The sequence below is a fragment of the Aulonocara sp. 'chitande type north' Nkhata Bay genome, linkage group LG20, assembly GCF_057382095.1.
Source record: "Aulonocara sp. 'chitande type north' Nkhata Bay isolate Kocher_YH1m ecotype deep benthic linkage group LG20, A_spYH_male_GT1.1, whole genome shotgun sequence".
Lineage (NCBI taxonomy): Eukaryota > Metazoa > Chordata > Actinopteri > Cichliformes > Cichlidae > Aulonocara > Aulonocara sp. 'chitande type north' Nkhata Bay.
Window position 1 is genome coordinate 32,035,054 of NC_141363.1, and position 13,403 is coordinate 32,048,456.

At 38.9% G+C, this 13,403-nt stretch overlaps 1 protein-coding gene across 2 annotated transcripts in view; it reads left to right on the top strand.

Annotated features, from left to right (window-relative positions):
* The window catches only part of plxnd1 (plexin D1), a 73,518-nt gene that overhangs the window by 18,727 nt on the left and 41,388 nt on the right, over positions 1-13,403 (top strand). For both annotated transcript variants that reach the window (XM_086276688.1, XM_086276687.1), the window contains exons 5-8: positions 64-193; positions 3,476-3,653; positions 3,972-4,080; positions 12,179-12,278. In XM_086276688.1, coding sequence (XP_086132814.1) covers positions 64-193; positions 3,476-3,653; positions 3,972-4,080; positions 12,179-12,278 — 517 coding nt within the window. The remainder of the gene's footprint in view (positions 1-63; positions 194-3,475; positions 3,654-3,971; positions 4,081-12,178; positions 12,279-13,403) is intronic.

Genomic DNA, 13,403 nt, shown 5'->3' on the forward strand with positions numbered 1-13,403 from the left:
ACATGAAAATGTAACACACATGATGTAGCAGATATGATGTTCATTTTGTTTCTTTCTGTCCAGATGTACCATCCAGAAGGAGTGCGCTCAGGGGCTGCTGGCCCGTTCTTGGATCAGCATGGGTGAAGGCCCCCAACAGTGTCCTTCCATGACCCTGACACCCGCTGAGATTAGCATCTCGGCAGACATCAAGGTGCTGTGAACTCGTTGTATGTTATTGTTACCGTCACATGCTTTTCACAAGTCAGACAAGCACTGCTGTTGATCTTCACAAAGTTATGGCTGCAATGGGGACAGTTTATTTAAAGCTGATGTCTCATGACCACCTTTATAATCTGACACCTCTCACCATTACAGCACAGACTATTATTATTACTCGGCTAATAAAATAAAGTGCCAGTGGCGTGTGCTACTGCAGCTTCTTCCACCATCACAACTTCCTGCTTAAAGCGATGCATACGTTTATGTAACGCTAGCATTCATCTGCTTTTTTTCCAGCTTTTAAAAAATGTTGCTGTCAATGTTCACTCTTTATAGCTACACCCTCAACTCTGAGCCATATGGAAGCTCTTTTATGTTGAACGGAACAACACACAGCTGACACACAGAAATATTTGGTAGTCGATTGTTCAACTGCTTTTGAACCTTTGATATATGACTACTGTGTTTGAAAAGCCCTCGTAGTTCTTTCAACACGGACTAAAATCAAAGCTGGGACTTGGCAATATCTGATCACTGTTTGAATCAAAACTGAATGTTTTGAAGCACAGAGCCTGAAAAATAAAAAATCTGTCTAAATTCTGGAAATCTATATAAGCTAGAAAGATATAAGCTAGAAAATGTCTTGGACTGAATACATGAGTTGATCTGATGGACTATGATACAGAAATGTTACTGTAACCTCAGTCCACTGTTTTACTGGGTTTTTGAAAAATACAACAAGTCAAATGTCAAAACTCTAAAGTGCATCTATATTTATTCGTGCTCATGGTTGCAGGAAGTTATCCGTGCGAATTTCTCCTTAATGGTTTCTACTGACCCAGCAAAGAAATTCAAATAAGAACTTTGCCAGGTGTCTCAACAATGTTGAAATGACATCCTCCATTGGTTTTAATATGGATAAGAGGCTGGAGTACAGAGTTATAGGCTAAGGCTAGTCTGGTACTTTCAGCTATTCCTTTATTTCACAAGTGGTCGTCACAGCAGATGGACACGCATATTTGATTTAGCACAGGTTTTATGCCGGATGCCCTCCCTCATGTAACCCTCCCATTTGTCTGGACTAGGGACCCGCATGAAGACTACACTAGCTTGTGACCCCCTGAGGTTGGGTTTGTGTCTCCTCCCGATCAGCTAAAGGCTTTTAGCAGCATTCAAAGACTGTATAGGTGCTAGCAGGTGTATATTAGTCCACCACCCAATTTAAGGTTTATGCCAAAGCTACCCTAAATTACCAGTACGGGTAATTACCCAAATCATTTTCTATGTTTCTGTAGTGGTTAATACACCAGTACATGCAAGCTCTTTAATTGAGATGATAATTTTAATTCTAAAATATAATTATTGTTATTACCCATGAATTACTTTTTTTTTTTTAAGCAGATGATTATTTTTTGATTAACAAGCCAAAATGTGGGGATTTTCTGCCTTTACTGATTGGAAAAATTAGCTTTAGTGGTTGAACGCTAATTAATTTATGACTTCTCATTCAACTTCAGTGTACTGGCTAAAATCTGAGTATGACAGATGATATCATTTTCTTTTTTTTTTTTGGCTAATAAATAACAATATTATTTTTAGTTTTAACAACTTTTTTTCACATATTTCTAAATTATTTGTGTTTTCATGTGTTTATAACAGAGGTAATTAGTGCTAAATGGTATTTTATTTAACAAAATTTGGGGAAAAACTTCTTGAATTGATCATAACCTAGAAGCAACGTATTTTTTCTAGTAAATCCATGATAAATGCTCCAAAAAAGGTATCAACATCATCAAAATGGCAAAGAGGTCCAGTTCAGTGACACCTGTTAGCATAGGAGACAAGCTTTATTTAAAAGACTGTATAGGAGCAACACAAAGACACAGATACCTGGTAATTTGTGCTAAGCAACACACTAATAAAGAACTAGAGTTTCACGCTCAAAAAACTGAAGCACTGATTTCTTTGCTGATCTGCACAGGCAGCCATAATATTTATCAGATTTCATTAGCGATGGTCCAAAATGCACCAGCACCACATCTATTATTTATTTTTATATTTAGCTGTAACTAAAATTGGTAAAATGAAATGCAGATTAATAGTAAATAGTGTTTTGCTGCTTTGCAGACAGAAAAATATGTTTTATCAGTTATTTAAAAAGTAATTTGCGGTGACTTTCCAATGTCAGCTTACTCTATAGTATTTGTACATTGTATGTGGGCATGTTTCCAATCACCTTTACCTTTGTACTAATGGAAAACACACATTTAACTCAACTTTCAAGTATACCTGAGAGCTAGTCAGGCTTCATTAGTACCTTTTGTGCATTAATAATGAGCTTACCCATTAAAATCTTCACCCTTAGCTTTGCAGGTGTTTATAAGTGGTATTTAATGGACCACTACCTTAATCAGACTTGGCAGGATAATATATCCTGGTTAAAAGAGTGACTGCATCACCTACTTATGGGGTATAGCTTCCAAACTATTGTTTTCAGTAATTCTTAACAGTCATTATATCGCGTAACAAAAGATAACAATGTGATAATTAGCTCAGGGAAATTTGACACCTCAGATATAGTTGACCTTTAATTACAGATCATAATTGGACTTGACTCGGAGACGACAGGTCATTAATTGGTTCATTAATTGTGGATATTTGCTTGTAATGAGGGTCAGTGTGGCTGGTCCTCCAGCTGCCGCTGCCAAAGGCATCCTTCATCAACAGGAAACTCCACTCAAGGTTGTCTCCCCAAAAGCAGGAAGCAGCAGGCAGGAAGTCAGGGCCTTAGGCAGGAAATGATCAATTCCACTAAACAATGGAGAAGATTTTTAAGACAAGTAAGCACATGCCGCCGGCTGCTTCAGTTCCTACCTGCTGGGCTGCAGAATATGTCATCTTGCTCCTTCCTCTCTACTTAACAATCCTTGCCTTCTCCCACCATCCCACCCTTAGTTTTCTCACATTGAAATCATTTAGCTGAAATTCAGTCATGTCAGTGAGGTGTTATGTTTCTCATTATACGTCTGTCATACTTCATCACATACCCAGATTTAGATGTGAATGTAGCACTGTGCCATCTGTTTCTTCATTGCACATTAGTTTCTTTATTTCTGCTTAAACTCTTGAACAAAGTTGAAGTAATGCCAACACCATTCGCTCTCTGTTAAGGAGTATTGGAGTCGATGTTTGTGCATTCGGGGGATTCAGGTTTCTAATTAATTTTGATGAAGACGAGCAGCTATTTATATTGCTATATGTGTTTTTGCCGCAGGATGTTGGCATCTTGATAAACGGCAGCGTTCCTGATCTGATTGGTTCCCGGGTGGAGTGTGAATACGAGCCGGGGGTTTCTACAGTCGCCACGGTGCACCTGGACTCCGGTCCCTCTCAGATCCAAACCTGCCCTCTCCTCCCTCGAAAAAGCTATCAACCAATCCTCCCCGGCAAAGGTGGGACTGCAAACAGGCAACCATTTGGCTTTTTTTTTTTTGCTAAGCTGCCAGCCATGTTTTTCCACACATTTCAAGGACAGTTATGGTATTTGAGTCATTTTTTTATACAAACAAATCCAATTTCCCCTTTCATCTCTTCAAAAAGCGGCAAAGTCAGTGTAACGTCAGGATGTACTGTTGTCTAGTTTGTGTTATGAGGGCGATATCATCTCCAGCGGTTGTCACATACGCTGTTGTCTAGTTTGTGTTATGAGGGCGATATCATCTCCAGCGGTTATCACATACGCTGTTGTCTACATTCTTTTGTTTCTTCAGATCACCTGACGGTTTCTGTGGCGATAAAAGTAAATGGCACATCTGTGGTATCTGGGAGCTTCATCATCTATGACTGCGAGAGGACTGGAAAAATACATCCGAAGACACCGTGAGTCACACTTTTAATATCACTTTGGTTTATCTCAAATTCTTGATTTAACCAGTTAGTGATGCGTTTACACGCAGTCACATTTGCATTGATGCAGTGGTGAAATTTACATTTTCTCAAGTACTGTTCAATTTTCAGGAAGTATAGTTTATACTACTTTATATTTATTCCTCCACTACGTTCTTTATGCAACCCTTTGCACTTCAACTTTCACCAGATTTAGACACAAAATACTAGCATGATTAGGGTTTTCATGTAAATTAAGCATATGCTATGTTAGTGCATTGTTAAGGAGCAAATCAGTGTCTCCATGTCCTTATGAGAAAAGCGCTGCTTACTTGTGATCACTTTTGCCGCTTCACATACCCTTATCTGTTTAAATAAGTATCTGGATATGAATATTGAGCATCTGCATTTGGAGGACATGATTATTGGGGCCTCGGGCTTTTGGTTCTGTTTGCTGTCCAAGTATCAGGCAGCTAAACAGTTCCTTTAACCTCCCGAGCCTCCTCATCCTCATATGGTGACATTTTATTTGGGTTTTTCTACATCTAATACTTAATACTACTTCATACTACTTTTTTTTTAATTACTTCCAATCAAAGCTTGTGCTTGTTTTTTCAGGTTCAACTTATTAGGTCTGCTATACCTTGGAGAAATTAAAAATCCATCCAAAATAAAATTTGGGCTTGCAGGATGTTGTGTAGTAATTTGCAATCTTGAAACCATGAACTATCATGTGACAATGATAAATCATTTTTATTAATTTTTGAACTGTGCAAAGGTTTTAAACTAACCCTAATTTCTTTTAAGGAAAGTGGAAAACAGGGTTATTGAAACATGTGCAAGTATACATGGAAATACAGTTTATAAGAAAAAATAGAGTGTTAATAATTCTTGAAAGTCAGTGGGTATGACCACCTGGACTCTCTTAGGCAAGCCTTCTTATAATTTCTTCAAGTAGTTCTCCAGGCTTCTCGCAGGACATTCAAAGATCTTCTTTCAGCGTTGGCTGTGTTTTGTTTCGTTCTCTGTCAAGATGATCCCACAGGGCTTCATATTGCTTTGTGTTGAGTTTGAGGTAGATATGCCAAGGTTTTGGGTAATAGCTCTGACGGTACAAAAATACTATTTTATGCCTGTCAAATTGTGTTATCTTTGGCATTTTTCACAGATGAAACTAAAAAAAAATGGGAGCAAATTGTGTTTTGCAACAGGCTGTTAGTAACAAAGTGCTTAAAGGTACAATTACCTGGTCACTAAATTGCCTCCCTGGAAGCTAAATGTGAAAAAAATGAGGGGTAGCTCATTTTGCACAGCACCTTGCAGTCTCGAAAAATGAACGATGCACAGGTTCTGTGTCCAGTAGCTCAGATATCTGTAAGTTGTTAGCAGTTCCACCAAAGAGTTATTGATGTTTTTTTTTAGATAACTGTTTGATCATTTAAATTATTCAGTGTTTTACAAAAAAACTCAAACACGTGAATAGTTCTCTTCTTCTTTGATACCAAATTACGTGTTACTTAGCTTTCACGAGTTCTCAGACAAGACTGCTGAACCGTGTAAACAGCTGAAACTAAGTTCACCTGGAAGGTAGAATAATAAAATGCTATTAGGCTCTGATGCATCAGTAATGGTCTAATAATGAAGCAGCTTAATAGTGTGCCACTCACCGGGGACACATTTCCCCATTATGAGGTCTTTGACTTAATTTTGCTCATAATATTTCTTTAATTTGCACAATTATTGCAATAAATGAGATCCTTTGAGTAACAGAGTATTATTACTTTATATTGATGCTTTTACTTAAATAGTGGATCAGCTGCTTCAATATGCAATAAATTTCCTCAAAACAAACCTTTAATGTTAAATAAATCCCAGTGAAATACAATTATAGTGATCTCACAGCAGCAAATGATTGCCACCTCCATCCCCAGCCACTCCCTCTCATGTTTTTTCCCCTGTTCTCTATTTAGGCCTCAATACTCTCGACGTGTCTTCAAAGGCTTATTGTGTGTTTTGCTTGCTCCAGGTTTCCCAGTGCAGGATCAAATTTGGGATTAATATGCTGTAAACATCAATCCAAGGGAAATTAGATATGTGTGTCTGGCAGATCATGTCAGTGTTTGTTTATATGAAAGACTGTGACTTGTATGGCCCGGTTACTGGGAGGGTTTACTCATATCTGGAAGCAATCCAGCTGGCTTCCTCCTGCATGTTGGACCATGTCAGAGGATCGGCTCTATCTGATGGGCAGATCTCAGGTTTAGAGGGGCATCTGTGTGTGTGCGTGTTTGTCTGATTCCCGGAGATTGAGAAGGCGTTTGATTTGTCCCTTTTGTTCGCTTTTTGAAAGCAGTTTCGAGGTGTGAACACTGCAGTTGCAGGTACATGTGTGCAAGACTGCACCCAATATGTGCGCGCGGCCTCAGTGCTCGGTGAGGTCCAGGAGTGTGAAATTAGATGGTGGTTTGTTGAAGGTGATAATGAGCAAAGTGCCATTCTCACAGGATGAGCATTCTGCTGTAATGTGCGGATCTGCTATACTCTATCTGATTTTAATCACTGCATGCTGTTTTGTTAATAATCCCTAAAGAGCCGCTCATTCTCAGGGAAACCGGATAGTAGAGGGTCTTTGTTTTACGCTTTATGAAAAAAGCCATCACTCGGGTTTTTCTTATGTTATTAGATACTGACATCTGAACGTCTGTGTAAACCATCAGTGTCACGCAAGCACCGTTAAAAGTGATTTGCTGCAAAACTTATTCTCATATTAGAAAATCTGTCCTGTGCTGTCTCATGCTACTCTGGTGTGGAAGCAAAATTACATTTCTGCAAGGTGTCAGTGGAGGGTATTTTATTCCAATTCATTATTAATACACTGTGCAAAACAAAGTGAGACAATGTCTCCTGTGGCATTCTGGCTCTTTGTGGTAATGCCAGACTGATGTGATCAAAAATAAACTGATTCTTAGTGCTGCAAAGAGCTAATTATCTGCTAATCTGCTAATTGTTTTCTTGAATAATCAATTACTGATTTGGTTTGTGAAGCGCAGAAGCGTAAGTAAGTAAACTTTATTTGTGTTGCACTTTTTGAGACAAAGAACAGTCACATGGTGCTTCACAGAAGTGTCAATAAAAACCAATCAACTCTTAAAGAAAAGGGAAACATGCACAATTTAAATGCCGACCTGTTGATGTTAGATTATTTTGACAGAACAGTAATTTAAGGGATTAATCATTTACCAAAATAGCCGCCCAATAATTTTCTCTTGATGAACATTTCAATCTAATTAATTGAGTTTTTGTTTCAGGTTTAGCAAGTTCAGTGAATTAGTGGTTCAGTGAATTATTATAAGCTTTAATTGTCTTTGTTCAAAACACAACACTGTTTAGCTGGGAGCGGGGGAAAATCAGATTAAAGGCGAAGGAAACAGAGGCACATCTGCCAAACATTTTACATCATCTTCAGTCAATAATCAAAATATATTAAATAGTAAAAAACACCTCAAAAAACAGATTTAACCCTGGATAGCGTAACCACAAAACAAATGCTAGGCTTTCTTTTTATATTCATGATAAGTAGTAGGTGGTTGAATACTATTGATGCATTTTTATTACTCTGTACAAGGCTGAGACTGTAGGAGCCGTACAAGAAATCCATTAGTTAGTGGGTGTAATTTAAGCCCGGTACCTTGCATGATTTGCATTCCCATTTCTTTCTCCCTAGTCTGTCCCAACTCTTCGGCACTCTTGCTCCTTAATATAATCTCTTATCAGAAAGATGCAAATAAAATCGTAGTAAAACAATCTCATTTGAGGTCGTGAGCGTACCGCAGTGACAGCTGTCCTTGAAAGACTGCCAGTTTTGAGCTCCAGTGTGTAAAGCCTGGATCTAAAACACATGCTAGAAAGTCAGGCTTAATAGCATATATGTGACAAGAAATATTTAGCCAACGCTTGCAATAAAGAGTATTACTGAAAGTATAAAATCACTTGTGCAATACCATCTGTGGTTTAAAAAGTAGGCGAAAACACGCCTGGTGATGTTATACAGTACTTCCCCTTAAATTTGCAGCAGAAAGCATGTGTTGCAACCATGCCAAAACCACTTTACGTGACAGTGTCTAAATAAATGTATTATTAAGTTGCATTCAGGGTAATGTAGCAGAGCTTGAGCTTGACCCATGCTAGTCACCTAAATTTAGAATATTAGAATAACTAGTGACCATAAAACATTACGACACTTTCAAAATGGTCACCGGGCAAAGTGTTAATGACAACCAGACCAGGCATTCCAGTCTCACCACACAGCCCAGTAGGACAAACACCTATCCTGCCCTCTCGCTCTCATTATGTCTCTCAGCCACGCTCTCACTCTCAAACACACACACTCTCGCCGCTGTATTTGCTTTTTGTGTCTCAAGTTTGGAGCATGTCTCTTTCCTGCTTCTCTTTTTTTCTCTCTCTGTCTCTCTTGCCGTTTGCTCCCCCCCCTCCCCCCTCTTTCTCTGTCGTCCCCCCTGAAACTGATCTTTTCTTTCAAACGTATTTCTCTTTGACAGAGATGTGATTGAGGATGTGTGTTTAACCGCTGTGTCCACTGAGGCCCTGAGAGTGCAAGCCTCACTCTTTATTTGTGTGTGTGGTCATTATGAGTTGGGGAGGGCAGTTTCACAGGGTATTTACTGTCAGTGTTAGATGAAGCAGAGAGAGTGTGTGTATGTGAACAATCCTTGTGTGTCAGTCTTAGTGTGTGTGTGTGTGTGTGTGTGTGTGTGTGTGTGTGTGTGTGTGTGTGTGTGGTGGTTTATAGGTGTTTTAGTAGGACAGAAAGGGAGTCAGGGAAAACAGAAACTGTGCAGCTGATAAGAGCCTTGAGGGGTCCGTCTGCTTTTAATCAGAACACACATGTTTCAATTACATATCTACATCCTCTTGCACCCACTTCACTCCCCCCAATCTAGAAACTCCCTTAGAGTGCTGTTATCACTGGAGGCACTATCATTCCTAGTGTGGGACATCTGTCTCTTCCCAGAGGCAGCGCAGTGACTCACACTTTACTCATGCTCATAATGTGCAGTGGAGATGTTCCAGTTTAGGCACTTCATCTGAAAAGACATATTTCTACTCTGTACACAGAAAGCAAGGACCTAATATCCACATATCCACAAACACCACCCTGTATCATCTCGACTACATGTTAAATGGTCTCAAAACTAAAACTGCCTCATATCCAAATATCACTGTTCATTCTTACACTGGACCAAGAAAGGCTCATGTGTATTTTTGCATATAAATCAACTTTTCATTTTCTAAGAGAAATTTCTATTTTGAAATATAGCATATATGTAAGATATACTTATATTATCAAAGCAGATCTTCTACGCCCCTGTTCTGTGTTATTGTACAAAAAAGTGCACCCTGTGCAGAAGCAGTGTGGGGGGAATTAAACACACCCATGATTTAACAACTTGTAGAACCAATAACTTTGTAATGTGAGGGTTTGTTATGTGGTTCTGAATTCAGCCCCAGTGTGACCTCGCTAACCAATCAGAAGCCAGGAAATCCTAGACTTGGGTAAATGCAGGAAAACCAACTAGGCAAATTCAACACATAATTATTACAGCTTTGAAAGTGCAGGTGTAAACATTCAAATATGTAAACATGCAAATATCAAAACATGTAGCTATCAAGTATAAATGAATGTTGTTTCACTTCATTAAGGCCTTACCATTTATGCACAGCTCTCTTAAGTTGCTGCCTCAGGATTTCAATGTAGTTGAGGTCTGGGCTTTGACTGAGCCATTGCAACAACATGATTCTTTTCTGATCCACCGATTCTGTTGTAAATTTGCTGCTGTACTTCAGACAATTGTCCTATCGTTAAGCTTTATCTGGTGTACAGATGGTCTCACATTTGACTCTAGAATACTTTGGTATAAAGAGGACTACATGCTCAAATCATCTACCCTTCACCACCATACTTGACAGCTTGTATAAAGTGTTTGTTCTGATATGTTTTCACTAAATGTGGTGCTGTGCATCATGGTTAAACATCTCCTCTGCTCAGGACATTGTTCCAGGAGTCTTGCGGTTTGCTCAGATGTGAGTTTACAAACCTATGTTGTGCTCCCATGTTCTTCGTAGAGTAGAAGAGGCTTTTACTCTTCCAAACAAGCCATACTTATTCAGCCATTTTCTAATTGTGCCATAATTAACTTCAACATTTAACATCCTGACTGAGGCCTGTAGAATCTGTTGGTCCATGTCAGTCCAATTTGCTGGGACATCCATTCCTGGGAAGACTTGCAATTGCCTTGAATGTTTTCCATTTGTGAATAATCTTTCTCACTGCACAATAATGATCTTGAAATTGTTTGGATATTACCTTATAACACATCCCAGATTGATGGGCAGCAACAGTCACTTCTTTAAGATCATTGCTCATGTTTCCTCCTTGGCATTATGGTAACACACCAGAATGAACCAGACCAGCAAAAACTCTACCAAAGCGTCTGCTTTTATAAGAAGTGTTCACACTTGCTGGTGATCAGTTAATCGAGTCCATTTAGCAGTGAGGGTAGTGTTTGTATCACACTACTTCTGCATTTGTCTTAACTATATATGACCCAGTTAAATATATCGTGTGCTGTGGTTCATCTCAGATTGTAAACAAGCAAATTTAAAACCTGCTAAAGAATATTTTTATTATGCTTTGATATGTTAAAAAGCTTAAAATTGGAAGAGGGGATTTTATTTATACAGTGACTGTAAATAGTTTACTTTGTTAATCCCTAAAACGAAACTGCCATGTTGCAGCAGCAAATACACACAAATACACCACAAAAGTAGACGTAAGGCCAAAAGATCAAGAAAATACATGCATGCAAGGTACTAGAGTCCTAAAAAGTAATGAATGAATACATGTGTAAAAAATAGAATATATAAAGAATTTCAGATATTTGAGATACTTCTACTGTACAATAAACTCAGAGTGTGCAAATAAGCACAAGAGTGATTGTGCTGTGTGTTTTTATTCTCCTTACACTTTCTAACTGCTCTACCTTGTGTGTGTGTGTGTGTGTGTGTGTGTGTGTGTGTGTGTGTGTGTGTGTGTGTGTGTGTGTGTGTGTGTGTGTGTGTGTGTGTGTGTGTGTGTGCTATCCCTAAGCTGATTTTAGTGAAAAACTGTTCACAAATATAAAGCCCTTTCATTTTTTTCTTCTTCTCTAAATTAGAATCCATTTCTTGTGCTGCTGTATTCTAAGTATACAGCCGGAGGAAGCATATATGTGCATAAACTATTTTCATCACAGTAATGCAATGTGTTTTAATAGTTGCTTGACAATTTTAAAAAATAAGACAGGCTTTGCAAACACTGGCAGCATGTGCTAGTATGATAAATTTATTGTTGACTTTGTTCTTTTCACCAGAATTCAGACTGATCATTTCAAATTCAACCAAGGTCCAGCAGATAAAAACCTCTCTATAAGCTCTGGCCAGCCAAATCTTATTTCACCTAGACAGACATCTTCAGCTGTCAGACGAGTCACGCCCACCCAACAGTTTGCAAGTGCTGTGCATGTTTAACCTGTGCATGTGGGCTTGTCTCAGATCAGCGGGTATGAATTGTATAGACTCTACAAGCTGCTGATGGTTTTAGTTGCCAAAATATCTTCACGTAGGCAGTGTAACACTCAGACTTGATCTCACAAAGATATAAATACAAGCAACAGCATGCTCACACACGCATCATCATTTACCAGTCTGAGTGTTTATTGAGAAGCGCTTTGTTTCATCTCAGCAGATTTGGCCCTGTGTGACCTCTCTGCTGGCTGTGTTGTAACTGTGGAATGAATGCATCTGAATGTGACTAATCATTACTTCCTTTTATTAAAGCTAAACTTTGATGCCTGTAATCAGGTCTGTCTCTCTGCACTGCTCTCCAAATGAATCACAAACCAAACTTTTGAAAAACACTCTTCCCTGAATTGGAGTTGATCACAGGGAGTAATTGTACAGAGGCGAAAACAGGCTTGATTTGGCAATATTTTGTCCTTGTTTCTCAACTCTTTTATGTGTATGTGTGTCACAGATGTATGAGCTGCCTGAGCACAAGGTGGAAGTGTTACTGGGACCAAAACAAGCACCTATGCGTCTCCAGTAAAGATGACGTGAATCAAAACCTGCTTGAGGTGAGTAATGTGTTTAATCCACCAATCAGATGCCTCGAGGAGCTCATGATATTAAGTTTTCTAGTAATCAGAGCCTCGGTAGTAATCCAGACTCCACTGTCCAAAAACACTAAGTGTTCTGTAATGGTCTGAGTCCAGACGGGTTAGGCAAGAGTAATGATGTGGTAATTCAGTGTGATGTTACAAGTGTCACAATTGCACTTCGTACGAATGTGGAAACCAGCTATAAAGTCTCAGAAGGGTTTGGTTTTAGAAACTCAGACCAGGCATCTTAAGTTTCTGTTTTTGAAATGTTTGTCTGAGAGGATAAATGGAGTTGCTGTGCTTTGATTTGGGCTGGAAGTAATTTGACTGGTTGCTTGATACCAGCGAAGAGTTAAATTAACGCCTACATTTTCCACCGTAGGTTTCTATAGCCCTTTATTTTGCAGCTTGCCTGTACAGTACAAATGAAACTGTATGTTTGCCAATGTCAGCCCCCGTAGGGTGTAAAGTATTTTGTTAAAGCAAACAAATCATCAAATCGTGTAACATGTTTGGCACAAGAGAATGAAATGGCTGTAAAAGTGTGAAATTTATCTAAAGCTTCAAGTGTAGCATTGCTGAAGCCAATTGAAGCTCCCCAGCCACTGTCCTTTTGGACATAATCCTGACATTATCAAAGCCTTCGAGGTCAGCCACTGTATTATTTCTGTCCCCTGTGTAAATTTATTGTGTAGCCAGATCCCATGGCCTGCTTGGCCCAGCAGACTTTGGGCCTCGGGGCACACACAACTGGTTCCAGTTAAAAAATGAAAGGATGTGACTCAGTCCTGTGGTCAGCTGCTGGTCAGCAGTGTTTAAGTTTTGTATGATCATGAATGTTTAACACTCGCCTTTATTTCACAAGATCCCCAACAGAAGCAGACAACTGATGTAATAAAGACATCACAGCATTTTTTTTTTTTTTTTTTTGTACAAATGCAATAAATCCCAGTCGGGTGTGCTGTTTCAGATCCCAAGAAACTGATAAATAAACAAGCCAAGCACAAGAAACTCTTAGTTTTTAAGCCAGTTTTTATAATTAAAATTCAAGGCTCTTTTTAAACCTGTAAAAAGGTTATTTTGATGTAGGTCAGACTGACA